The sequence below is a fragment of the Acanthisitta chloris genome, unplaced genomic scaffold, assembly GCF_000695815.1.
Source record: "Acanthisitta chloris isolate BGI_N310 unplaced genomic scaffold, ASM69581v1 scaffold2643, whole genome shotgun sequence".
In the NCBI taxonomy this organism is placed as follows: Eukaryota; Metazoa; Chordata; class Aves; order Passeriformes; family Acanthisittidae; genus Acanthisitta; species Acanthisitta chloris.
The window spans coordinates 2,187-29,707 of record NW_008664122.1 but is presented as its reverse complement, the minus strand read 5'-3'; the positions used below and the strand labels follow the sequence as shown (position 1 = coordinate 29,707).

Genomic DNA, 27,521 nt, shown 5'->3' with positions numbered 1-27,521 from the left:
CTAATTTTTGCTGATGTGAGAGCTAGCCTTGTGCAGCAATCAAGGGTTAAAGTGGAACTCTATGTAGTCTTTGAAACGAGCTCACATATTCTCTATACAAATTTGGCAAATTCATGTCACAGCCACAGATCTCACTCTTGCAATTCCTGCAAAACACCTACAGCTCCTCTGTCAGAAGCAAAGAGAGAAGCCACCTGAGCAGCCAGGTGTGCCAGGGGCTCATGGCACAGCCCCCTCAGCAGCCCAGAAGGGCTCTGTGTTCCAGCCTAACAGGTAGACTTTATTGAACCTAATCTGCTTTTGACACAAGCTCCCAAAAGAGCTCGAGGCCACAGAGCAGCTGAGCATGGAAAAACTGATTGCATCAGAGACACTGCAGCCAGTAGGAAATCAAACACATGATGCCAAAAGCCAATCCAAACCCCAAAACAACCCCCCAAAAGCAAGTGTTTATATGTGTGTACATGTAATAAATATTGCAAAGCACATTTGTCTTCTTCCCCTCCCCGAGTCAGTAAGTATAAAGAAAGAACCAATGCACCAAAACATCAGCTTCCTGCAATGAAAGTGTTGGAGTCAGCAAAATACCTGCAAGCCAACTGAAGGGAAAGCATTTGCATTGTCAACCAATCACAAGTTGCTTCCAGTTCTATGCAGCCAAATCAAACCCTCTTCAAATTCACAAGTTTGACCTAAATAAGCACCACAGCATGAAAAGCTTCTTTAGAAGTAGGATGTCAAGAGACTTACTTTAAAATAGAAAATAAAATGTGAGAGAAAAGGTTTCCATTGGTCAAGTTTGAAAAATTGCCTTCCTTTAGCCAACCACAGCCTGTCCCTTTGAGCCAACCAAAAATACACCTTTAGCTTTGCCCTGAATGAACACAGCCCTGCTGAGCAGCAAAATCTGACAGGAATAGATGGCTGTGAGATGCATTCGGAGGGTTGGGCAAAGGGAAACAACATTACAAAGGAGAAGGAATACCAAGGAACAATTAGGGTGGGCAAAGGAACTTAGTAACGCTCAGCCATCCTCCTCTATCTTCAGGAATCTCACTGTCCTCTCCAGCTCTGTGTTGTTCAGGTGTCCTGTAGTTACTGTCTTCTGTCTTCTGTCTCTGATCTGGAAAATGCCATCACAACATCCTCAGCACCTGCAATAACAAAGGATACAGGAAAATATGTGCCATAATTACTTCCTTCAGAGAACAGTGCAGAGATGCAGTACCCAAACTGTCATTCTGCACAGCCAGAAAGTCAACAGGAAAGCAAAAAGAGGACAGAGAGAAGAGAAAGATGCAATTTCTTATTCTTCCAGGGAGTGGAATTTGAACGTTTCGGCCGTTGATTTAAAGTGTTCCTTTGCAAGCCTAAGGAAATGAGTTTGTTCTAAAGAAACCCAAGAATTCCTTGCTTTCATATATTCCTAGGAAGCAAGACTTAGAATGTACACAGACATGCAGAGATACTTTTCCCTTTGCCTCGTAAACTCCAGCACTGGATAAGAAATGTACTGAACTTCTTTGAGGTATGAGGACTTCAAGTGACATTTAGGTATCCTTTACTATATCTTTGCATTTTGTTATTCATTACTCTTTGCTTTTAAAGAGCAAAATCTTGGTTTAACAGGCCAGCTGAAAAGTTGGTGCTGAAAAATCACTTAAACACCCTTTTTAAACTAACATGACTTAAAAATATTCCATTCTCTAATAGAAGTGCAGGACTTTTTTTTCAATCTGAAGGCTTTCATCTGCCCAGGAAAGAGATACAGCTCTGCTAAGCAAAGCTTTCATCCCTAGCCTGCAGAAATCTCTTCCAGAAGAATTCAGTGTTTGGACTTTCTCAGTTATAGGATTATTTTTATTTTCCATTGAAGCTATCAACTGTGTATAATTGCCATCAAAACTCACGTCCCCCAAGCACAGAAAGATGTTAATTACCTTCCTATAACCATCTCCAAGACTTTGCAAACTTGTGTGGCCTTTCAAGAGGACATATACTGCAGACAGTCCTGAACAGCTGAAGAAACACATCTGATAAAGGCTGGTAAAGAACTCTCCATGCTGACTTCATCCTTCCAAAAGATACCTGGAGACCCTCAGAACAGAGATCTGCTCCCTGGATCCCCTAACTACAGAGTGTGGCCCAACAGGCACTTGCAGAGAAATGTCTTCAGGACATTATGGAAATAAAAGTACATCACAGAGCAGTGTCAAAGCAGTGGATTAAATCAGCATCTCTAGTCTAGACAAGAACTGGAAAACAACCCTGAAGGGCTGAATGCAATATTTTTTAATTCCTGGGAAAAATTTGATCCCCAAGAAAGTCAGATAAAAGGAAAATGTTTCTTTCATCTGCAGATCCTCTAAGAGCATTTCTCTGACTAGAAAACATGATGAATATTCCAGTCACTGTTTGTATAATGTCTAAAACTTGTGTCCCCACTCAGGTGATCCCAAAGTGTTGAGGTACAACAGTGACCACACTTGGCCTTCAGAAACTATTTTGGTCTGCTCGGGATAATTTTGCTTAACAAGTTTTTCTTCAAAGCTTCTATTAAGGGATTAAATGACAAACTAGGAAATGCCAAAAGCAACACCAACTGCCTGTCCCAGTCAGGTAACTGATCAGCTCGGCAGAATCCTCTTACAGGGCCTTGGAAAGTTCAGATTCAGCTCAGAGAGAGCATCAGCAAGGAAAAATTCTCCAGTCTTCCTGAAGCATATCAAGAAGGAGGATCTCTGCTTTGTGCCCCAAGCAACTTCTGCCTATACACCTGCACACAGGCTAAAGGAGGACTAATAAAAATTCCTCATATGTGAATCCCATTTCTCAGTGCTCCAATCTGCTCTTTAGTCTCAAAACAGCAGGAAAAGTGGCCAAAAATGGTTGTAAATTCCCCTCGCTAATGTCCTTAAAAGCCAAATCAATGTCTATGAAATGCAACTACATTTACTTTTACACACTTCACAATTTATTTGTTATATGCACTCAAAGGAGGAAACATGAAGGACCAAGCAGCAGTTTGTTTTTCATATGTAGGACCCTTATCTTATATAAAGCTACATCAAAAACTGCTCTGCTGCACCCTGTTGCCAGCACTCAGCAGCCCTGCAGTCATCTCCCTTTTCATCTCCTCCACCAACTGTTTTTTTCCTTGATCAAAACAGAAATGATATATTGCACCAGGATCCAGCTCAGAATTAACAAGTTGCTTTGTTGATTTTAAGTGCATAAGAACTACCAACTCTACAAAAAGAATTGTGAGAAACACATTGGTAAAAAAAAAAAAAAAAAAAAAAGAGGAGGACTGATATTTAGCAGCAGTAACAAAACAAGGGCAGATCCAGCCCAACCTCTGCACTGTGTTTTCCATGCATTCCCGTGGAAGTGGAGGAGGCTGGAGCAGCAGCTGGAGTCTCCTAGCAACCACAAAATCACAGACGACGTCACACCAGCACAGGGATGAGCTGATTACTTAACAGATGTTGATTGTTTTCCTGGGGTCTCCCCTTTGAGGGTCTAAATAGGAACAAACTCTTCCAAGCATCCTTACAGTCCCCTGCGGAATGGGAAGCTTCATTCCAGATCATCCCACCACCCCATAACCACACAGGTCTGTGTTCCTGCCCTGCAATCCCAGCTCTCAGCACCGTTCCCAGGCACAGCACAGCCCTTTCAAGCACATGATGAGCAGAAATAGCTTTGGGCACAGGGGATGTCGGGAATGCTGCTGCTCCTTTCGGCTCACACAGGCAGCACAGGCACTGCTGAGAGCAGAGCCACCCTCAGCTCCCACTCCCATCTCCTGGGCTCACCTGGCACAGCTTCAACACCAGTGTCACTGTCCATATGACCTTCTGACACTGTGACATTTCCCTGGACTTTGAATGGGAGAGAAGGGAGTACAGGAAATCCAGTTTGTTAGTGCAATAGAACACTGAAAAAAAAGCTAAATATCAAGCCCATATTCTATCAAAAAGAAAAAGTGAGAGTGCAATAAAGAATAGAGTGTGAAAGTGTAGAAAATGCTTGAATAGCTATAGGATTGCTGAATTATTATGTGCATCCTAAAGCAAGTAGAACAGTGGATGGAGAATGGGTCTGGAACTCAAGATTTCACAGCCAAAACTAACCACCCTCATTGTGCAGGACCCTTGTTTTACCACCAATGCAATCACAGTAACTGAAGTATATTTACCACCAATGCAATCACAGTAACTGCAGGTATGAAGTACCCTGAACCTGTGAACAAAGTAGCTTTTAAAATCAGTTTCACAGTTTACTAGTATGTTAAGGGGTTGGGATGGAGCTTAGAGACCATCCAGCCCCAACCCCCTGCCCTGGGCAGGGACACCTCCCACCAGACCAGGCTGCTCAAGGCTTTATCCAGCCTGGCCTTGAACACTGCCAGGGTTGGGGCAGCCACAGCCTCACTGGGCAACCTGTGCCAGTGTCTCACCACCCTCACAGGGAAAACTTCTTCCTAATATCTAACCTAAATTTCCCTCTTTCAATTTCTCCCCATTACTCCTTGTTTTGTCCCTGCAGTTCCTAACAAAGATCCCTCTCCAGCTTCCCTGGAGCCCCTTCAGACACTGGAAATCACACCACCATCCAAAAGCATCTTCCCTCCCCGATGCTCTTCAGCACTATATAATACAGACCTTCCCACATGGTACTTGTTAAATGGAGCTGAGCACTCAGTACAAGAACCAAGGTGGGTAAACAACTCCTTAAGGAAAGATTATGGATTGTGTTGGAAAGGGAAATCACTGGGACAAAAGCACTTTCTGAGTGCTTGGCCTTTGCACCAATTTTACTTCATACCTTCACAAATGAACCTGGAACTGAAAAGTAATGAAACTAATGAAAGCTGATGGCAATACAAAGTTAAAAAGTGCTGCCAAAACACCAGGGAGCAGTGAAACAACAATCCACAGGAAGGAACAGACCAGGGGTGGCAGAAGGGGTTTAGCTATTCAGTTTAGAAAGGAAGAAAAGAAGGATAAAGAGTAGAAGTGATGTATTTCTCTGCCTCTTGGTACAGTTTTAAGCAAGATTAGTAAAGAATGGATTTTATACCCAATTCTGAAGAGCTTTATTTCCTGCTCCCTCCTCAGTTCCTTTTGTTATTTGGTAGAACCACCAATGTTTTCATCTGCAGCAATCACATGCAACTCAGCATTTGCAAGAGCCTCAGGCAATTGCCTTTAAAAAAACAATTTGATCTATCAAATAAGAGATAACAATATCTTCCAGGCAGATAAGTAAGTGGGTGGGTAACCTGAGGGCACAACACCCAACAGAAAACATCTTGCAGTAAAGGCTCAACCTATGCTCATTTCTTTTATCCCCACATTAAAGACCAAATTCTACCCTTAGTGAGGTGGTAATTATCACAAGGAGGAAGACAAACTTTGTGCAAACAGCAGCAGCCACGCAAAGTTCTTACAGGCTGTCAGACCTGATGCTGGATGGGCAGTGAGGAAAATGCAATGGACACTCATCAAAGCTTCCAACCTTCCAGAAGTCACTGGTGGAACATGGCTCTGTCTGAAAATGTCCTGTGGCAGAAGAACCTGGGTGACATTTGTCCAGAAGAAGGACATCCACGTGCACATTTCTCAGCACAAAAGCGAGTTTTGTTCAAGCTCAGTCCTACAACCCGAAGCACCCAGAGCTAAATGACACCAAGCTAACGAGGCTGCTCATTAAGCAATTCTCCTGTGCTCACGTACAAACACTGCCAGAGAACAGAGCTGGGGCTTCCATGTGGTGAAAGGCAAGCAGGGATTAAAGTACTAGTGAACAGAGCTGCTCCTGCAGCCCCACTTGGCTCCCACAACGGATGTTTTCCTCCTAATCAAGTGAAAGAAATGCAAGAAGCAGAGCACAGGTTATAAAGTTAAGCTGCACATGGCCAAAAGCCTTTGCCTGAGACAATGGGATTGTGAACCACATTTACTTTTAGCACATCCTTCACTGAGCTCTGCACTTCCAGTAATTAATGTATAGAACAATGACAAAGGCACAGGTACAACCTGACCTTTGCATCCAGCCAGCTTCTCCCCACAGCTGGCCCTTTTCTGGGCACATCCCTCACTGAAACAGAGGCTGACACATGTACCCAAGGAAATATTCCCCATCTTCTCTCATGAGCAAAGCATTCATTGCCACAAACACGCAAATAGTTCTCCCACTTCTTCTGCCTTACGCTCTCCCACCCTCATCCTTCCTAGAAATTAATGATAATTAACTGGGAGCTTACGTCCTGTCTTAAAAAGCAACAGTGACATTCTCACCCCACTAGCTTCCAAAAAAATCCTGCTGTGGTGGTGTTCCAAGTGCAGCTGTGTGGATTGCTGAATTTAGAGTTCTTTTACACCACTTGCACTTCAGTCTTAGCAAGCCAAGATGAGCTGAAGGTCAAATGACTTTGCTGCACAGCAGTGAGGACTGTAGACAGCCACTGAGCTCAGCATCTGCTACTGCTCATCACTTCACCTACATTTCAGAGAATGTCACCAAGCTAACGTTCCCCAGCGAGTACTTGGGTCCAGTGACATCAGCAGGGCACAAGCTGCATTGAAGCCACACTACCTGGACACAAGGGAAGATGCTAAGTGACACATCAAAGCTGCTGTTTCCAAGTGCTCTTTGAATGATGACTATCTGTACACCTGATTTGTTTGTAGTCACCTGCAGCATTAATTAAACCCCCAAAGCCTTTTGAGATCAGGAGGTTAAGCCTGGTGTGAATTTCTAAAAGCTGACAAATTAAAAAACATAAATTCTTCACTGCCCTCAAGATGTTTGAATAACATTTCTTCAGCCACCTTCCTGCAACGACCTTCTAAACATAAGGATTATGTTAGAGTGTTCAGGCACTGGGATATTGCCCAGGGAGGTGGTGGAGTCACCATCCCTGGAGGTCTTTGAGAGGCATCTGGATGTGGTACTGGAGGATATAGTTTAGGGGTTACAGCAGTGACAGGTTAATGGTTGGACTCAATGATCTTAGAGGTCTCTTCCATGATAACTCTTCTCTGAAATTTCCAGTGTTAGTATCCCAATCTGCCATTCCAGGAACACACCCTGCACTGCTGAGAGGAGCAGCACATGAAAATCAGCCTTGTGTGCAACAGAATAGAGCCACACTGAGAAGAGCTTGCTCTCCACTTCTCTACCACCATCTGCTCTTGGATGAGCAGTCCCCTCCTCACCCCACAACCAGCCTGGGGTCACCTTTGATGCCCCACCACCCAGAGAATGTGTCTAACCCAGCAAGGCATGTGTTTGCATCTCAGCTCTGCCCTCCCCAAGGGACCTGCTTTCTTCAAGAACCAGCACTCACTCCTGTTGCTATAGGAACACCAGAGCTGTAATCACCAAGGTCTCAGCATAATTCCCATCTCAAGCTTCCTAGCTGCACTGCTTCCATTTACAGAGCTGCCAGAGCAGCCACTCCAGCGAGCAGAGTGCCAGCCCACCCTTCAGAAATGCAAGGAACAGGGGAACAGGAAATGTGGGGTTTATGCAGGAGATGCCTCTGTGCATATAACTTCCTGAGAGGCATTTTGCTTGTACTCAGGAACATGTGAGAAAGCCTTAATTTCAGCTGGAGAAGCCTAGGGAGTGTGAGCTGTGTCAGCTCTTGCTGCAATGCAGGCAAGACCAATATGTTAATATCCCAAAACAGCTCATGATTACATCCCCTCTCTAGCACTTACACAGAGATGCCTCTGGGTTCCTCAGTTATTCTTGGAGCCATAAAAACAAACCAACAAACAACCCACAGATGTCAGCTAAAAAGCTCCCTGAGCAAAGCAAAAGGCTCTGCAATTTGCACTCTCACACAGGTGTTAACAACATTTCTGCAACGATGGAAAAATAAAACGGTGATGAAGAAATGTGAGCAGGACATTAATGTTTAGAGCCTTAATCAATATTAAATTTAAGTATTAAATGCCTCAGCTTAGTTTTATAACTGCTGTTCAAGCTCTTCTGGGTTGATGAGAGCTCCTCCCCTCTGCTAGCAGTTCACCTTTCAGTGGGTCATAAAGTATTTCTAATACATCAGATAAACCTTTGAGAGAGAAGTGTAGCAAAGTTAACACACTGAGGGACTAAGCACTTCCTGAGAGTCTGGAATACACTGAAAATACAGGGAAAAAAAGACTATTTTAAGCCTGGAGTACATGTTCTGCTCACTCAGACCTGTTGCCCCAATAGATGTTGCAGCTATAAATGTGAAGAGTTTAGAACACATTCTAGAAAGATTTGCACTAATTTCAATTTGGTATCTGCTCCAGCAAATGAGAGAGCTCAGGGTGTGTGTCATTATTCCCTGATTTCCACAAAGATACTCAGCAATGCAATCAGTCACTCTGAGGTTCCTGTCAGGAAAACAAGATTCCCTCCCACAGCAATGCAGGTGCTTCAGGGGGGAAGGAAATCTGTAAACAATCCTAACCCAGTGATTTTCTACATCTGAGCAGATGAATTCCTTTGGAAAGCAAGATAAGAAATAACAAGATAAAGGATATAATTTCTCTTCCAATAAAAGCAAACACAAACTGAAGGGGAGTCTTAGCCCTCAGGCTTGCTTAGCCATTACAGAGGTATGCTAAGATGTTTCTTGATCCAAATTAGCAATTAACTTCCAGTGCTGAACCCAAAGACAGCAAAGAGAGTAACAGGGAGGAACTTTAAATGCCAGAGAAACTGTTATTACTAGTGGCTCACTGGAGGTTCATGGCCCAAGCCTGAATTCAGCAGGGACAGCATAAACTTCTGTCTTCAGTGCACTGTCACACGGCAGCAAATGTGGACACAGAGGCTGCAGTGACTCCCTGTGGTCACACAAACAGCCTCACACAAAGGAGCTGACAGATCTTGATCAGAAATCAGAGTAGGAAGCACCACCATAAGTGACAAGCCCAGCAGTCCTACCTCAGGTAATTGCTCTGAGGCCACAACCAGCTGCTCTAAGACAGTATCGCATGGGTGCACAACAAATAAAAGCAGAACAATTGTCATGGAGGCTGGGATGCACTCATAAAATCCTGGACCATCCATCCTTTATGCTCTTGTCACAAAAAAAAAAAAAAGGAACCAAACAACCTTGCTGCACTCTGGGGCCAGACTGCAGCGTTTAATGACACCCAGACACCTGCAGGGCTGACAGAGCTCTGAGTGCTAAGGCCAAGGACGTCACTCTTTTCTTTTTGGAATGAAATGGGGATGTGAAATCAGCTTTGTGTCTTTTGTGTGCCTGCTGAGGGAAATGGCTCTAAAGATAGGGCTGAGAGCAACCTGTCCTGTGGAACAAAGGCTTGTGAGAGCCACTGAAGTGCTAACTCGTTGAAAGTTACTCCTTAAATAACAACACCTTTGCCTTGTTGTGTAAGGCAAGTTGCATAAAGGGGGGGGGGGGAAATCCTCCAGAGGAGATTCAATGAAAACAGCAGAAAAGCAGAGAAGAAAATTCCTTTAAGCAATGCTGGAGCAGACAGAAGAGTCAGTGTGTTTGGGATGGACTTTTCAGCACAAGACAATGCCATCTAGTGGAGATGGAACCTCCCTCGAGGTGGGAAATTGGACACTCCTGAGGTTGTATTCCCTGTTCCCAATCCTTTCATAATCGACCCTTCCTGTGTCACCAACCCCAGGGCACGGCCAAAGGGACAGACAGAGCAGTGATCACTGCTGCCTGAGCCACCACACCTGAGAGCAAAGAGCAGCAGCAGCAGCAGCACTGACTGTTGCAAACCTGGAGAGACTTCTGAGGAAATCCAAGTCCTGAGCAAGAAATTAGAGTTGTTTCTGCCTGTGCAGCACACCACAGCTTCACCTTTCTCCAAAGGAAAAGGTATTGGGCTAGGAGTCCTCAATTCCATTTGCATTTCATGCTAGTCACCACTGAATCTGGAGAGATGGAGTCTCTGAAGGTGAACAGAACATCCTTCCCTACTTTAAATATTTAACTGTTTTCTTGCTTTGTTCTTTTTTCCCTGCCCAGAAAAAATCTCAGTGCTCAGGCCACCAGCTTAAGTGGAATTTGGGAGGACTGAGGATAGATTGTGGTCAGATCTCCCAGGAAAGACAGCAGAGTCTCAGATTCCATCCAAGAGAGGGAGGACTTGATCTCCCTGGGGATGAAGTTTTAAGAATCTTCAAGGACTTGTAGAAAACGATGGCAGAGAAATCTCAGTATCTATTCAAACATGGGACAAAGACAACATTCTGAACAATGGGTGAAGCTCTTGTGTTTCCTGCACTGCATGAGTGAGTCTAGAAGCAAATGAATGAACTGCTGGTCTCTCTTTGGATTACATTTAAAAGTCATGTCAAAATTCAGGTTTTTTGAGTCTCCAAAGCCTTCTGCAAGGGAAGAAAATATAATTTCACAGAAAATAAAACCAGACAGTTTAGACAGTGCAGTTGGATCAAGCTGTGCAGGAGCACAGCTGTAGGAAGTATCCACGTCCCCTGCCTGGACTTCTGTTTTCATCATCTCTCCTTGCAGGTAATTCCACAGGTATTTCGATGGTGAGAAATGTGGCTACTTTGGAGATAACACTGCAAAGTGCCAACTGCAACTAAGACAAGTTTCTCCTCACTGAATGTGTCTATCTCAGTTTTTGACAAGAAACTGACAAGTTTTCTCTTCAGACTGGCAGAGGAGTTGCAGAATTCTGAGCCAAAACACACAAGTATATCTACTTCCATCAGCCCCAGCTATGTGAGGAATGAACACACAGCCTCAAAAGGGAAAGGCAAGTTTGTGCAGGTTTTGTTTCTAATGGATTTCTAAATGTCTTAGATCTATATTAAGTTCCTGCTCAACTCAGTTCTTTCTGGCATAAGAGTTAAAATTTTCCTCCAACACCAAACTGTACATTATGAATGTGATTTGGCACGAGGCCTAAGCAGGGGAGGAAAAAAATTCAGTAAGAAACATTGAGGTTCAGAAGAGATTAGTGGATTCAGAGTAGCTCCACAGCATTGTTTACCAAGACTTCTGCCCAGAATTAACACAACCAGCACGTCCTTCATCCCCTTAATGGGAACCTAAACAAACCAAAGCAGATTTGCAAACTTATTACGTGTCTCCTACCCCTGTCTGGGAATTAATTACACTGTGCAAAGGAAAGGAAAGCAATGGGAAGCTAATTCCTCCTATTGCTAATCTTTCCCTCTTACCCTGCTGAAATAGTAACACTGCACTTCCACACTCATGGAGACGTGGAAAAGGGAAGACATTGTTAGGTGATTCCATTTAATTTTGTGAGAAAAGTGTTATCAAGCAACTAAGGTCACAGTAACTAAATTATCACATGCCTAACACATGTTTTTGGACCTTGGGAATCTATTTACTTTACATTTTGTTACAGAGCTCCCAGTTTGAAGAGTGCAAAGTGCTTGCAAACCACCCCCAGTCTTGTTCCCTTTCAGGCACAGCTATCCAGCTCTAGAATAGATGTCACAATTAAGATGAATGTCATGCTATGAAGAGGATCTATACTGAATAGAGTAAGACACTCAGACCTAGAGGGACCTGAATTTTACTTCACCTACAGCAAAATAAAAAAAAGGAATATATCAGGTTAAAATTCATTTCTGTTTGAGGTATTGGAAAGAACAGGAAGCTCTGTACCTTCACTCTGCTCAAGGGACTTTGGCCATCCATATCTTGAGTGATATGGAGAATGAAGTGTTTGACAATGCTGCTCAACCTAATGAATCTCAGGTACAGAGAGTACTGACTTTACCTGCTGTCCACTCTAGTTCTCCTCCAAAGCCTATTGCAGGGTATGACACATCCCAAACTGCAGGATGGATCTGAGCACGTGGCAGATAGAAATCAGGACCCTTTTCTGAGCTTATTGTCCTGGATGAAATAAGCAGAAGGCACACAAGTGCAGTACTCACCCTGGTCGATGGAGTGCTGAGGGAGTTGGCTAAGTTGGCTGTTCACTACTCCTGCGTACGTGCGCAAGAACTCCTCCTCGCTGGCAGTCAGCTGGGAAGGCACAAGGCAGTCAGCAAAAAGGACAGACTACAGAGATCAGCCCCCATTCCCCAGCAAGAAACAGCACAGTTGCCTCTATTCTGCACTTGAACAGCCTAATCACCTGTTCTTTGTGCAGCTCTACCATCAGCAAGGACACAGCAGCAAACTGGGACATCATCGCGGAGAGATACAAAGTCACCTTAAACCAGTTGCTTTATTTTGCTGGTTTTCCACTAGTGAAAAGCTTTACATCTAAACATCTGATCATTTATCTATGTATGGTAGTTTCAGACATCCCAAGCCTCATAATGTTTGAGCAAAAATCAATTGTGTCTAACTGCAGATAATGGTTAAGTCAATGATGGCTGAAACAATTCAGTGATAAAACCAAACCATCACCTGCACATCTCAACAAGGACCATCCCAGGGACTACAGAATTGTCAGGGAAACCACAAAATATGGGCTATAAAGTACATCTTACATTTGATCCCATCTTCCTCAGCATGAGTAGAACTCTGACTTTCTGCTGAATATACATCTCCTCCGGACTCTTTCCGGGGACGCCCTCACGGTTCATTCCCCTCCTGCCAGCTCCTGGATTTCCTGAGGATATAAAACCAGAAAAAGACAAACTGAAATAGGTAATGGAGAAAAACAGGAATACAGGAAAAGCTTCATTTCCAAGCTCCCAGTTTGTGCCACTGACAGCCTGGAGAGTTAGGAGAAATCCTTGAGGACGTCAACAGCTAAATTGGGCCTTACATATGCAACCCCAACCTTCACAGAGGGTGATGCTCACGTCCCCACCAGCTCATTAGCTGTGGTTATGTTCCTGCAGGAGTAGGAAAAGAATTTGAACAACTAGATGAAAGAATCACCCTGACAGAAGAGTCTGTGGGTTTGGGTTTTTCCATAAATAAGCACAAGCAGAATGCAAACAGGATGCAGAAGGCACAGCCATCAAGGCCGCAGCGGCTAAGCAAAAGCTGTGTGAAACCTCAACTCTTAAATCTTTCTCCTCTGTCTGTCTTTTTTTTCCCCATTATATATCATATAAAAAGGCCACTGCACTTTTGGAAAAGTTATCAAAATTTGTGACATGGCCTTGGAGAGAAAGAAGAGTTAAGAGGAGCAGGGAAGGAGCAGAGTTTATCATGCTTTCTTGTATCATTTAAGAGCTGAAGTTTTGCTTTTTAGTTTAATAAACCATAATTATGTTATGGAATAAACAGACTGTACTAAATTCTAATGCACAAAGCATGATTATACTTTGCTGTGTATCTGGTAATTATTTAAGTTCCACAATGGGGTGTTTACCAAGACAAAAAACCATTCAGGCATATTCTTCACCTGCTCTTACAAATGATTCTGAATCATGTTTAAGTCAGCAATAGTATAAAACTTACACTGAAATTTAGAATCTAATGATGCTTTAAGTAACACACTAATACAGCAGTGCCACAAACTAACCCAACCTCTTATAGGTGCTGTGTGTTGGAGAAATGTAAACCCTTCCAGGGCCCAAAGGGGCTGACAGAAAAGGTGGAGAGAGACTCTACGAGAGTCTGGAGTGACAGGACAAGGGGGAATGGCTTCGACTGACAGACAAGAGGTTCAGAGTGGATATTAGGAAGGAATTCTTCCCTGTGAGGTGCTGAGGCACTGGCACAGGTTGCCCAGAGAAGCTGTGGCTGTTTCATCCCTGGAAGTGTTCCAGACCAGGCTGGATGGAGCAACCTGGGCTGTGGAAGGTGTCCCTGCCCATGGCACAGGATGGAACTGGATGGTCTTTAAGGTCTCTTCCAACCCATTCCACAATTCTGGTGTGAGCCAGCACCACTCACAGCCTGGAGAAGTGGCTCCAGAGCAGGTCTCCAAATAGTTTTCATTCCCAGAACTGGCTCTGGCCCTACACTAAGCTACAAATCTGATTTCCTGCCCCTCAGTAACCCAGGGAATACACCACATGAGGAATGCCTAGTGAAGGCTGTATCCCAGCAGGGTCCAACACACTGTTTGCCCTGTAATGGTTTCCTGCAGTCATTACCAACCTCTCCCCTAGCTTCATTTTCATCATTACTTTTAAGGAAAGTAATTTGGGTGTGGAAACAGTTTAAAATTACACATAGGGCTCTCCTGAGTGAGTCAGAAGTAATGCAAACTCGAGCAGCAGCTGCTGGGATTGGCTTTGCCACCCACATGACTGAGCAGGGAGATAACAGCAGGAAAAGCAAGTAGGATCTATCCCCAGTCCCTCTGGAACAAGTTTCAGTGGGAAGATCTGCAAGAAGCTGATTTGCTAGAGATGGTTCTGCTGGGAAACTTGCAGCCTAGAAGTGTGAAAGGTGATCACAGCCTTTTGCTATAATCAGCAAACTGCTCTCTGAAGGGGGAACAAACAGTCCAATATTTCTGTGCAGTGTCAACTCAAGCAAACTGGATTCTGTTCCTAAGCATATGCTCCACAGTGCATTTACTGAGGGCTAACAAGTGTCCCAACAGTAAGACAATGAACAAGGGACATTAAGTTGTGCTTATCCAGAGACTGATAAATCAATAAACATGTATCAAGACCCTAAATAAGCCTGGAAGGCTGTGGCAGGTTCTCAATATTATACTAACACACACCTTTTTTTTTTTTTTTTTTTGTACTGGAAGGTGCTGCACAAGTAGCCAAAGAAATCAACTTAGAAAAGACAAAGCACAACAGCAAAAAGCTGAAATGTGGTAAGACAACTCTCACCTAAAATTCTATCAACAGGTGGCACCATCTATAAGCAGCAGGGAGATGCCACTGCTGCCCCTGTGCCAGCTGGGGAGACCCAGTCCAGCATTGCTCTGCATGTCAGGTACACTACAGCACCTCTGGTCTGTGCATGTTGTTATTGTTTTCCAGCTTAATTATCCTCCAGCTGTTTATTTATTTTCAAACTTTCAAAGGGGTGATGGAAATTCCTATCTAAAGCTGGTTCTTCTCAAGGCACCTTCAGCCAGGATGGATTTGTCATGAAGGCAGCTAAATAACAGGGTAAAGAACCTAAATCCTGCCCATTTGGTGAATTCCTCACACAGGAAGCAACATGGGAAGCAAAGCACTCAATATGGCTCAAAATATATGTATAAAGAGAGTAAATTAAGCTTTGAGAGCAACAGAGTTTTGCTCTTGATACAAAACGATCATTTTGAGTGACAACCTCAGCCAAGACAGCTCTTGCTACTTGATGATATCAGAGTGGAAGGATAAAAGTCTTGAAACAGGACCAAGACCCAGCATGAAACATTTGAATCTATCTCTGTTCCTGTTACATAAACCTTGTGCGAGACACAGTTCAGGATGACAATGTTGCCCAACATATATTACATCAGAAAACTTCCAAACCCATGGGTGAAGCTGCTCTGTGTTCAGGAGATCCATCTTTACAAATGAAGGACTGAAAGATCAAGGTACTTAGCAACTGTTTCCTTACAAAAGCTACATGAATCTGCTCCACTTAATGAAACGACTTCAGCAGAATTTCCCCGTGCCTACAACTCTTTGTGGCACAAGGATGCACTGGTTGCTGCCTCCTCCCCAACCACCAAACCTGAGATGCCCCTGCCAACGTACCTGCTCCTAGAATCCACAGGAGAGCAGGCAAACCACGTGCTCAGTCCTGAGTAACAACTGCAGCTGGGAAAAATGTCTGAGGAAACTGCCCTGTGAAAAGAGAGGAGCAAAGTGTTAAACAAATACATACACACAAGCTAAAATCCTTCCCTCAGTGTGCCTTGAATCCCAGTGGCCTTTAGAGCAAGGTCTAGATGAAATTCATATAACTTCAGCCTTGTCTGGAGTTTGGAGACCTTTTCTCCTTTTAAACAGTAAGTTTTTTTTAAATTCAAGCCATTCTTCATCTGCAGGATTCCCACCCTGACCATACCAATGACATTCCCAACCACTGGAGAATGAAATGCATTCAAGCTTTGCATTCTTTAGGAAGCTTTAAGCATAAACCCAACTCCCCAGAAAAACCAATAAACACTGTGCCATGTAATTTGGTCTAGTAATGAACCCAAAATAGGCACAGCTTACCAAGGATTTGAGCAGAAATGTAAAGCATGCTGATTCTGACCAAAATTATTGTTTTCAGCTATGCCTACGTTATCTGAATGCAGCAATTACAAAGATTGGCACTGGAAATCTCAGCTGGAAAACTGTTTGTGCAGAATTTTTCAGCTCAGTCTCACTGTTCAGTCACCAACAGCCAGAGATAGTTAGAGACTTTCAGTTTTCAGATTTGTGACATATTTCTGAACATGGTTCACACCTGGGTATCAGCGTGTGGGAAGGATTGATGACTTCCTATCCATCACATCAGCCTCTAAGCCAAGCAGCTCAGAGTCTAACCAAACAGTGACTGCTCCCTTTCCCCTGCTAATGCCAGACCCAGGTAGGGCTGAGCATCACTCTGCCCTCACACAGGAAGATGCAGATTTTCTCCTGGTCAAGAGGTTCTGTCAAAGCTTAACTCACACCACGTACTGTGTGAGGAAAAAAAATAACTGAACACTTTCTAACTTAGGTTTCAATAGAATATAAAACATAAAATCATTTCTCAAACTTACCACATTTCCCCAATGGACTTACATTCCCAGCCAGGATTTAAGAACAGATAAACCCATGCAAAGTCCTTTACCATGGAAATGAAAACTATTTTAAGCACAAAGACTCCAGTTTCAATTCAGCCTTATCCTCCATCCCGAATAATTCTACTTCCTTACAGTGGTTTACACTTGGCTCAGAGATTGCTACAGAAGGTATTTAACATACAGAGAAACTTAAAAGCAGAGCAGTAATAGTAACAGGTTCAAAGATGTCCATATGGAAAGGTCAAAGGCTTCCCTGAACACCAGGAGGTTAAATTAGGTTCTACCACTTAAGAGGTTGTGCTGCTTCCCCAAACATCAGGAGCTTAGAGGGGGTTTTAAGCTGAAATGTAAGGCACAGTCATTGGAAGGAAATATGTTCTAAATGTAAATGTCACTTAATTACAGCCACACAGGGAAACTGAGCTGGCATCAAGATGCAACATGCCAAGGGCAGGATGCTGACAGCTGAATGTCAGCTGATCAGCAAAGATCAAAACTCTTCTTACACATCCTGTACATCACCAACAAACTTATTAACAGCACTAATGAATCCTCCTGTTTAGAGTTAAAACACACAATTAATTTATTGACCTGTTCTTGCCAGAGATATTATATTGCATGTGAGATACAGTCCTGGAAAAACAGCATTTCAATTATATCTTCAGCACAAAGATCCAGACAGGGAGACAGAAAAACAGGACCCACTGTGTACTGGACTAAAGGAATGTCCATGGCATTAATAGGACTCAGCTGGAAAACTGTTCATCCAGAGAAATGAACAGCACAGTGATTCCACAGCTCAGTGACACGTTCACTAACCCATAGTGGCCTAAGCAGAGAAACACTGGGGGCTCTGCTGATTTTCTAGGAATCTTATCCTGGATTACTTGGCACTAAAGGAAGAGGTGCCAAAGGCTGGTGAAGCCCCATGGAATGCACTGTTCTCTGGGGCCTGGGACTGGTCTTTCCAGGTAAGGATGAGGCAGATGTGCAAAGCCAACAGGAAGGTTTGGGCTGGCAGTACTCACCTACTGCAGCTCAGAATGGTTCTGCTCCCCAGTGCCAGTTGGCAATTCCTCTCCCACAAGAAAAGACCAACCTGTGCCTTTCAGCAGCTGCAGTTTTAGCCTGAAATGATTACATTCTTCACTAAACTGTGTTAAAAGACTAAATCCTTCAAGCTTGTCCTGGTGCATCTAACACACTGCAAATGGACATAACTGGGTCACCTAATTTTCCCTTGTTTGCCAGGCACAGGCAATGAAATTTAGTTCTCATTTATTTTTCATATGATTCACATGACAGAACAATAAACAACAGAGATCTATACATTACAGCCAGAACTGCCAGCCCAGCTTGGCCAGAGTAATAAATCTGAGCTTAAAAACATTCCCTCCCTAACCCGAGCAGTAAAAGAGGTTGGTCAGCAAACAGATGGGAAAGCTGCACAGCACTTCCCTCCCCACACTGCCTGCCCTGGGCTGGGTGAGGAGCTCAGGAATGTCTCCTGCTCTGCAAGGCCCAACATGTGGCCTGGGCAGAGCCAAGCACGCCTGACATCCCCATCTGTCTGCTCCCAAACCCATCTCTGGGGCTGTGCAAAGGCAATGTGCACTCCTGGCCCCCTGGCAAAGAAACTCGAAGCATCACCTTCATGCAAAGCACGACAGGTTGAGGTTACACTTTGTAGCAAATTGGAGATAAGCTGGAGATCAGAGTTTGGACATGGGTTTGGAACCAGAGGTGTAGGTACTTCTACACCAAATATCTGTGCTGCTTTACAAATGTGTTACCAGAGTAGAAGGGGATGAAGTGTTTTTGACTTTCCCACTATCATTAAGAGATGTTTCCCTACCTCTCCACATGGTTACTTGTCCTGAGAAGTTTATCATGAAAATACAATATATTCCTTCCCAACAGGGAGCTAAAACCCCACAGCAGTTTTCTCTTCAGTGACTGACCCTGGACACAACAACACATCATGAGGAAATACTGCAATTGCAGAGTTATTCCCTGTTATTTTTCCTCCTAACTGGATTTAGCACATCAGCTACTGAGTTTTCACTTTATAAAAACGAAGACAGGAGAAATCTGTACTCAGTCTCAGTTTAACTGGTCTGTTTAAGGAACAGATGGAAACAGCTCCTAAGGAAGCTCAAGCCTCAGCAGCAAGACGTGTTTTGACTGAAGGCTTTCAGCAGAGGATCCCAATACACAGCAACTGCAAATTACAGATTCCTAACTATTTTTCCCTCACTTCCACCTACACTGTTATAAATTCAAAGCCTGGAAGGAATTCTCTGCTGGACAATGAAGAGCTTCTAAATGACTTTGAGTCCCCTCCCATCAGCCCTTTAAATAAATAAAAATTTCACATCCCAAGAGCAAAAAGGAAAAAAGAGACACTAAAACTGTGCATTTGTAAATGTTGCATAAGGCAAACTATTTCAGCATCCCATTCAATTTTAAAGACATGCTTATTTAATGCAAAGAGAAAGCAACATGAGCTTTTGTTCCTTCAAATTACATATTCCACCCAACACTGTAGTTCTCTGTATTGCTGAAATTCCTAACAACCACATTTTACTGGTATGGAAAAAAAAAAACAACAAACCCAAGTGAAACTGAGGAACTTGCACAGCCTACATTAAGGGGGGAAATATAAAAAGGCAGTAAGCTGTCAGAAAATGTAATATTTTACATATTCAGTCTTAATAATTTAGGGTACTCTGAGCAGCCATCTGGCAAGCTCTTAAAATGTAAGGCACAGCTGACTCCCTCTTTAATATCTTGTAGCATTTCCAGCTCCAGCCAAAAGAAACCCAACAGGAGTTAGTTCAGTTACAATTTATTTTTTTTCCCTTGAAGCTGACTGGTTCTGTTCAAGGCAGTTAAAGACCTCAATTAATGGGATAGGATTATAAAAGCTCAGATAAGGAGTTATGGTGAATAAAACCAACCACTGCAGGTTTCCTTTGCACTACACAGATGGAGTTAAGAGCCAGCATGAAGGAGTCTCTTTACCTCTGGGGTATCATTAGGCAAGGTTAAGCTATTAGCCTCTGGAGTTACACCATGGAGCACTTCAGTGGTTACAGTCTGGTCATACTGGGAAGCTTGGAAGTGCAAGGGGATGCTGCCCCTAATTTAAGCCTCGTTAATTTTCAACTGACACGTTACAGGGAACAGCTAGAGCCCAAAAAACCTTCCAAGCTGGAGCCTGAAACCTGAAGTCAGGAACCAGAGCCTGCAAAATCCTGCTACAAATTTTCCTCTAATTCATTGTGACTCATGACCTTCAGTCGCAGGCAGCTGGAGACTGGATTAATTCCCATCTCCAGAGGGATACAATGAAGAATTCATAACAGTTACCTATTTATAGGTGAACAGTAAGACTTGAAATATTTAATACCTTTATATTTTTTGTCTTCATTTCTATGTTCGCTACTACCTTTTAGCTGAGTTCAGAATGTGAACCTTGGTGTCAGATTTAGGTCAATTTACTGCTGGAACTCCTGGGGTGGGTTCACATCTCTTAAATGCAAGATGATTTAAATTTTTAACGAAACACTGCAGCCCTCCCTCTTGAAGAGGGACAGGAAACAGCCCCAGACACTGCCACTTAGGCATGAAACAGCTCTGAACATAAGAAAGGTTTTATCCCCAGGGCTGGGTCACCTCTCAGAGCTTGGAAAAGGACTGCAAAAGTAGTAATGAGGGGGATTTAGTAAAGTTGAATATACCAAAACAGTTCTTACCTCAATCATAGAATCACAGAATCAACTGGGTTGGAAAAGACCTCCAAGATCATGGAGTCCAACCCTACCCATGGTCACTAGACCATGGCACTAAGTGCCACATCCAGTCTCAGCTTGAAAACCTCCAGGGATGGTGATTGCCTGGGAGAAGAGACCAACCCCCACCTGACTCCAACCTCCTGTCAGGGAGTTGCAGAGGGTGATGAGGTCTCCCCTGAGCCTCCTCTTCTCCAGGCTGAACACCCCCAGCTCCCTCAGCCTCTCCTCATGCCACTTGTGCTCCAGTCCCTTCACCAGCCTCGTTGCTCTTCTCTGGACCTGCTCCAGCACCTCAATGTCCCTCCTGACCTGAGGGGCCCAGAACTGAGCACAGTACTCAAGGTGTGGCCTCACCAGCGCCGAGTCCTGGGGCAGAATCACCTCCCTGGTCCTGCTGACCATGCTGTCCCTGATCCAGGCTGGGATGCTCAAGCTGATTTAAATAAGCAAATAAATAAATCCCACCATCATAACCACCAATTTTATCAAATTCAGATTTGCCTCCTGACCCTGAGGCACACACAGCCCAGATGATTCTCCCCTTCTCTCAAGGAGAAGACACCTGTCACATCTCATACAGTTAAAAGAGGCAGCACAGGTTTTTAGGTAGTTCACGTCAGTCAGCTTCAAGCCTCTGAAATTAAATGTAGTAACAGCAACAAAACCTGAAAAAAAAAGCCTTTCATTTCACAAAGGTTTGCAGACTTCAAAGATGAATGTGCCAAAAATTCTTTTAAAAGCGACAACACTTTGCTACAGGAGTTGATACACAAATTGTATCCCAAACAAACAAGCCCAAAAGAAGGTGACAATACTTTACTCAAGATGGTCCCCAGCAACTGGATGGATGAGAGCTGCTCTTGTGCTGATCATGAGCATCTTTCACTGAGGCTCAGCCACCTCTTCCCCTACTTATAACAAAGCTACAAATCTTCTAGGCAGGAAATGAGGCACTAATGATAGATAGCCAAAGGTTTAACTACCAGGTATCCCACACTGAGGAATTACTGCTGTAAAACAAGTGTTGCACATCCAGCATCAAAACAAAACTGTACAGCAAAGCCTTGTGTGGATCTCTGTAGATACTGCACCTTTTCAGAAACAGAGAGTGAAGTTTCCAGCACACAGCCCTAACAAATGTGAGATGCCTTTTCTTGTCCTTAAAAAATCAGCTTTGTTTTCATAGTTCGACTTTAAATTGAATCATAAATCAGGGGAAAAATGGAGAATCAATAATAGACTTGAAAGAGTCAACAAATGATTGTCATATTACCCATCCCTTTTTGTGTGGTTTACATGCTACACACTGGACAAATATGCACCCTCATAACACCTCCACCTGTGAGGTGTGATATTTTTGACTATTTATTACTGACACCAATGACATCTGTGCTATGACTGCAGCAGAAGCTGAGCCAAGGCCAATTCTCAAACATGCATGAGGAAGATTGAGACCATTAATTGTGGTCACTTCATTCTCTGGTCATCTCAATAAGCTTTATGACCACAGTCATGTTTTCAAAACAGGTCTGCAAGAATTGGTAACGCTGGACTCAATCCTCTGGGATTTACAGACCATTAGTGTCCAATCTGGGGTTTGCTGAACATTGTCATTTGTATTACAGGAACCAACAGGCTCAAAAATAACCTGATCCATTGGACACAAACACCCTGTACCCATGAAGGATGAACACTGGTAAACAGTGAGTTGAGGGTAGAAGCAAGAAATGGGTTCAGCCTTCATAATGAACCTAAAATAAGCTCCACAACGGTACAATGTCAAAACTGCTGCAGGTTTGTGTATATGCCCAAGGTGCTGGATGGTTTTTCTGCCTCTTCAGTAATTCTCAAGAGGTTTGAAATGGAACAGGAAACAGAAATATGCAGGAACAAGCACAGTCAGAATTAGCAGCAGTGCTAGTGGAGAAGCACTTCAGTATTTGGTGTGTTCCCAACCAAACAGTACATTACTATTGTATTTCTACGCAGATTTTTGAAATTAAACTATGCCTAGCACAGAAATTCGGTGTTTCAGGCAACTTTAACAAAAAGGCAAGTGACACTTAACCAATGATAAACCATTAGAGAACAGTCAAAATCAGAGAATGGGTCAGGCTGGGAGGGACCACAGTGGGGACATTTCATCCAGCATCCATCAGGGTCATCCTGGAGCACAAATCCTCAACCACAACAGGCAAAATCATCCTAATTGAGAGCAGGCAAAACCCCAGTCAGTATCTGCAAGCAGTTAAGCTAACAATAACACTGAATTTCAATTCACAATCACACAGGAAAAGCCCCAAAAACCAGAAGTGCCATTTCTGGAGTTGAATTCTCTGTGGTGTAGTGACCAACTTCTCAGCAGCTCAAGCACAGAGTGTTGGGTGCATTTAACCCAAAACAACAGAGATCATGAGCAATGCCTGCTCAAAGGGTTTCTCCCCACTCTGTGGGTATAGATGTACATTTACAGGCATTTTTCTGGCACTCATCCCCACAGGAGCTGCAGTGCCCACGTATGAGCAAGAGCTTTCCATTCAACCCCAACCTCTGCTGCCTTTAATTGCTACTCACTCTGCACACCATTATTGCCAGGTCACAGCCATTTTACACTGAAAATGCCTACAAATCTTTTACAGGAGAGAGATTAAGGCCAACTAGATGTCTTTTAAAGCAATTAAAAGATGAGCTGTTATTAGGCTGGTGACTACTTGGCATTTCAGTGTTTTGCAATACTCTGTCAAAGCACAGTGCTAGGACCAGAGACTCTTCCATTAATAGTTCTTGACTAGCAACATTGCACAACCACTGGACAATAACATGAAATATTGTTCTGGCTTCACACACCAATAAAATTAGTTGTAAAATGTGAGAAACACAACCCTTACAGACAGAATCTGTGCTGCTTTCCCCATGGATGCTCTGGATAACCAAACAAGCAGAAGTGGTTTCAGTTCTGAGTCAATATAAGGTTTCATTTTTAAAAGCATTTCAAGAGATATTTCATCAATAGCTCCTGCTGAGAGTTGAACTAAGAATTCATGGCTATTTGTCTAACTCCTTGATCATCTCTTTGGTACTAACCAGAGCACAAAGGTTTTGCCTCCTCAGTGATCTGTGAGCATCAGTAATGTCACTGATAACACAGGTAAGAAACTCCTGCTCCTAGGACCTCCAGAGATTAATATTCCTTGAGAGCTTTCCTGAATAGCTGTTCCACAGATAGGTGTGAAGAGCTCTTTTAATTACATGCCCAAAACTACACCAGTTTCTCCCTTCTCTGAAGGACATATTAAACACCAACAGCACAAGGAAAGGATTTTTGTTTGGTCACCAACCAAGACCATGGCTGCAAAGATATCTGATGGAGAGAGGAGGAAGGAAAAAAATCCTTGTCAAGTTTAAGGGAGGATTTTTAACATTCACAAGTTTAAAACAAATCCCTAATTACTCAACAGCTTCACCACAAACCTTTTGCTTTCTCTATCTTTTGGTACATTGAGATTACAAGGAAGGAAACTTGCCTTCAAGAGATTTCCTATTCCTCAGGAAAAGGGATGCAATTTCCTTCCTCCCTAGCCACAGTTTTGAATGTTACCTTAGTTATATTAGCCTTGAACTGGGACAAAAACCTGTATGAGGTCAGTGGTTTGACAGCTGAGATCTCCCTTTGGCAACACACACTTGGGCTGGAGGGAAAGGAAACAAAGTGCAGCAGGTTAGGGTTGTGTCAGGTCCCCATCAGTGCTGGGGCTGATTCACTTCCAAGTCCAACAGAACTGGAAGATTCACAGGCAAGACTGAGAACACACATAGGTTAAAGGCAACCAGGCTGAGCTGCTGGAAAACTCTGTGGAATTGTGCAGCAGGTTGGAGTTAATCAGAGATTAACACTAACGAGGGTAAATAATTAACAATCAAGAAGTGCTTCAAGATCTCAGGAAGGTCCTCAGCAGCTGGATGACCCTAGGAACAGGACATCATGCAGATCATAGAAACATGGAATGGTTAAGGCTGGAAAATACCTTGAAGATCAAGTCCAACCATGTTCACCACCAAACCATGTCCTCAAGTGCCACATCCACATGTTTTCTGAGCACTTCCAGGGATGGTGACTCCACCACTTCCCTGGGCAGATTGTTCCAATGCTTTGCAAGCCTTTCCATGAAGAAATTTTCCCTAATATCCAATCTAAATCTCCCCTGGCACAACCCGAGGTCACTCTCTCTTGTCCTGTCACTAGTTACCTGGGAGAAGAGAGCAACCTCCACCTCACATACCCAACTGTACTTACTTTGATTAATCAAACTCCAGCATAAATCAGAAATAACAGGAGTCAGTCCAGAGACCATTAACCACAAAGTTCAAGACAAGGCTGATTCTTACACAGGTTAAAACTCCTGTAAGACTTCAGATCACCCAAGGAAGTTTCCAGGAGCAGGATTGCATCCAACCACCACCAACTGAAGGCAGAATGGAGAAAGAGAGAATTTCTGCACATCCCAAACTGTTAGTACAATTACAGTACACCATTATAGCTTCTCAGCAAAGGAAGCAGCAGTTAGGTCTAAAATTACAGCTATCAGGAGCAATGAAATGAATGTATGCAAAACAAGGCACCAAAACTGTAGTTCCTCACAGGCTATTTCACATAGAGACTTTGATTTAAAGTTTAAAACATAGTTTGTAAAAGTTAGTGAACTAACAATCTTGAGAGTGAAACAGTAAGAGAACAGTTCAAACCGTGGTATGTGAAATGTGAAAGGTTTGTTCTACCCAGTTCATTCCAGCTGCTGACCAAGTTTTCAGTGACAGAAGTTCTGCTTTAAACCCCTGATGTTTCTGACCTCTGCAGCTAAGCAAAACCTTTCATGAATTCCACATAAACCAGTAAGTATTATTTGGCATCTGCAGACATTCCTGCAAAAAAAGCAGCTAAGATGATGTGAATGCTCCTATTTTTCTCAGTTTGGCATCAACTCTGAGAGTTAATTATACTTTAAGTGTTATTGCTGATCATTTTCACATAAACATTCAGCTAACTGTGTTTATCTTGAAGTCTGATATTGCCTCCCTCAACCAACTGAGCAAACTGCCAAGGCACAGAGAAATTTCCAGTTTGCCATACATGATCCAGCACACGAAGCTAGGAAACTCCATTAATGTGACATTAGGCACCAGAGATCTCTGAATCTGCACAACCTCCTGCAGCAGTGGTTTGCCTTAAGCTGTCTCAGGATTTAAACTGCTCCTTTACACCAACTCTGCTGCAAAAATTGAGGTCACGTTTCCTTTAAGGGCACAAGGGACACTTATGTGTGTACTTATTGAAAGCTCAACAAAAGTAATTAAAAGCTCCTTCAGTTTGCCTTGAATCAGAACCTGGATGAGTTCAGAGTCAAAACAATTACACTTTAATTAAACATCTTCAACTTCATGTGAAGTAGTCCACTAATTTTATAGGCTGAACTGAGTCACAAGGTTTCAGAGTTTGGTCATAAACAGAGTTGAGCACTTAAGTTGGTTCTGTATTTGTTAGGTGCTCTGGGAACACAGAGAACATGGACTGGTTGAAAAGTCAAATCAGTTCCTGGGCTGCTTATTTGCAGGGAATAAAACAGAACATCCTGAGACAAGAGTAATAGTTGGACAAATCTACTGGCTCTCTGTTCCCCAATTAGTATTTCATTTAGTCACAGAAACTCCAATAATGCAAGAAGGTGAAATTATTAGGGTTTGGTTCATGGTGTTTTAACTCCAAGTGAGTGTTTTATGCTGTTTTGTTTGGGGTGTTTTACATAGCATTAATAATTACATCTCTATTACTTTTTTAAAAAGGAATATGTTTGGCAGATTTGATATTCTGGAAATGCTGGAAATACCTAATGAAAAGCAGGAAGTATGATCACACTGTCAGAATTCAGACTGACACTTAAACCACACACACACACACACTCTCTTACAGAGTCTGTCAGATCACCAGGACTGAGCAGCAGCAAGAAATGAACTTCCCTCACTTTTCTGAGCCTTTGTTACATAATCTTCCCCAACACTGAGGCTGAAAATAAACCTCAGAACCAGAGGAGTGTTCTTCTTATCCAAGTACCAATCCATGGGTTGTGGTTATTTTTCTGATCTTTGGTCTCTCCTCACCTGCAGTTTTGTTCTCTCTGCTCCCTTGTGCCAATGGACATTGAGCCAGAGCTCTTCAAAGGGGAAAAGAACTGTAAGTCTCCTCCACTCTCAGAGATACAGCATCATTCAACAAAGTGCTCTGGGGTTTTTCTAAATGAAATAAGGTTAGCTGGTAAAAAGTTTTTAGAGCATCTAAAACCTCTTAGGTGTCATTTCTCCCATGGACTTAGGAACCAAGACCATTAGATTACCAACTCAGGATGTGCACTAGGTGACAAACTGTTTTCATTCCAATAATTTACCTATGTGGTGTAAATCAGCATCAAAACAAACTTCTTCTGGGGCTGTTCACAGCTTTACTGGTATTCAACTAATGAAACTACAACTTCTCCTGCAAATCAAAACTCTAAAAGTGAGGAACAAAGTATCTCTAAGATCTGTGATGCAGAGAGTTGTTTTAAAGACTTTTTGGAAGGAATTATGAATAGGAATCACATATGGTTTCTGGTTATGTGGTTTAACACAGAAGACAAACAAACCTATGTCCATATACCTTTAGAGAGAATCTTAGATGACATGACAGATTTCAGTTAGCCTGTTGGAAACCAAACAGAGTTAATGGCTTTTAAGGAGGGCTTGATTTAAACTATTCAACACTGATTTGCTGTCACCTTTCTTGTGACAGGTTTATTTTTGGCAGAACATCCTGTCTGCTGTTGCAGAAGCACCACACTGACAGTTTAAACAAAGACATGACTGCCCAGCTTAATCATCACCATTATTAACACAGCTGGAAACAGAAGAAAAGTAACTTACTCTCACTATCTGCAAACTGAACTGTAACCAGCTCTAACACTTGTGCCAACTCCCAGAACATAAACATTTGCCATTTTTCCAATCACTTCTGCACTACAGACCCAATGGTGTGGTGTAGCTGGAA

The 27,521-nt window shown here is 43.1% G+C and overlaps 1 protein-coding gene across 1 annotated transcript; it reads right to left on the bottom strand.

The window, feature by feature from the left end:
* Positions 1–458: 458 nt before the first annotated feature.
* CTNNBIP1 (catenin, beta interacting protein 1) lies at positions 459–15,654 on the bottom strand. The gene is made up of 4 exons (XM_009071190.1): positions 15,628–15,654; positions 12,502–12,623; positions 11,938–12,028; positions 459–1,154 (listed from the first exon to the last, which is right to left on the bottom strand). The coding sequence occupies exons 2-4, from the start codon at positions 12,595–12,597 to the stop codon at positions 1,096–1,098; spliced, it is 246 nt and encodes an 81-aa protein (XP_009069438.1). The 5' UTR covers positions 12,598–12,623; positions 15,628–15,654; the 3' UTR covers positions 459–1,095.
* Between the last annotated feature and the right edge of the window lie 11,867 nt (positions 15,655–27,521).

What these genes read in the sequence shown, in the direction of transcription:
- CTNNBIP1 (XM_009071190.1), bottom strand. Translation starts at nt 12,597, where the DNA reads ATGAACCGTGAGGGCGTCCCCGGAAAGAGTCCGGAGGAGATGTATATT. An exon ending in TGAGGAAGATGGGATCAAAT is followed by an intron (nt 12,029 to 12,501) that starts GTAAGATGTACT and finishes GTGCCTTCCCAG; the next exon opens with CTGACTGCCAGCGAGGAGGA. An exon ending in TCAGCACTCCATCGACCAGG is followed by an intron (nt 1,155 to 11,937) that starts GTGAGTACTGCA and finishes TTGTTATTGCAG; the next exon opens with GTGCTGAGGATGTTGTGATG.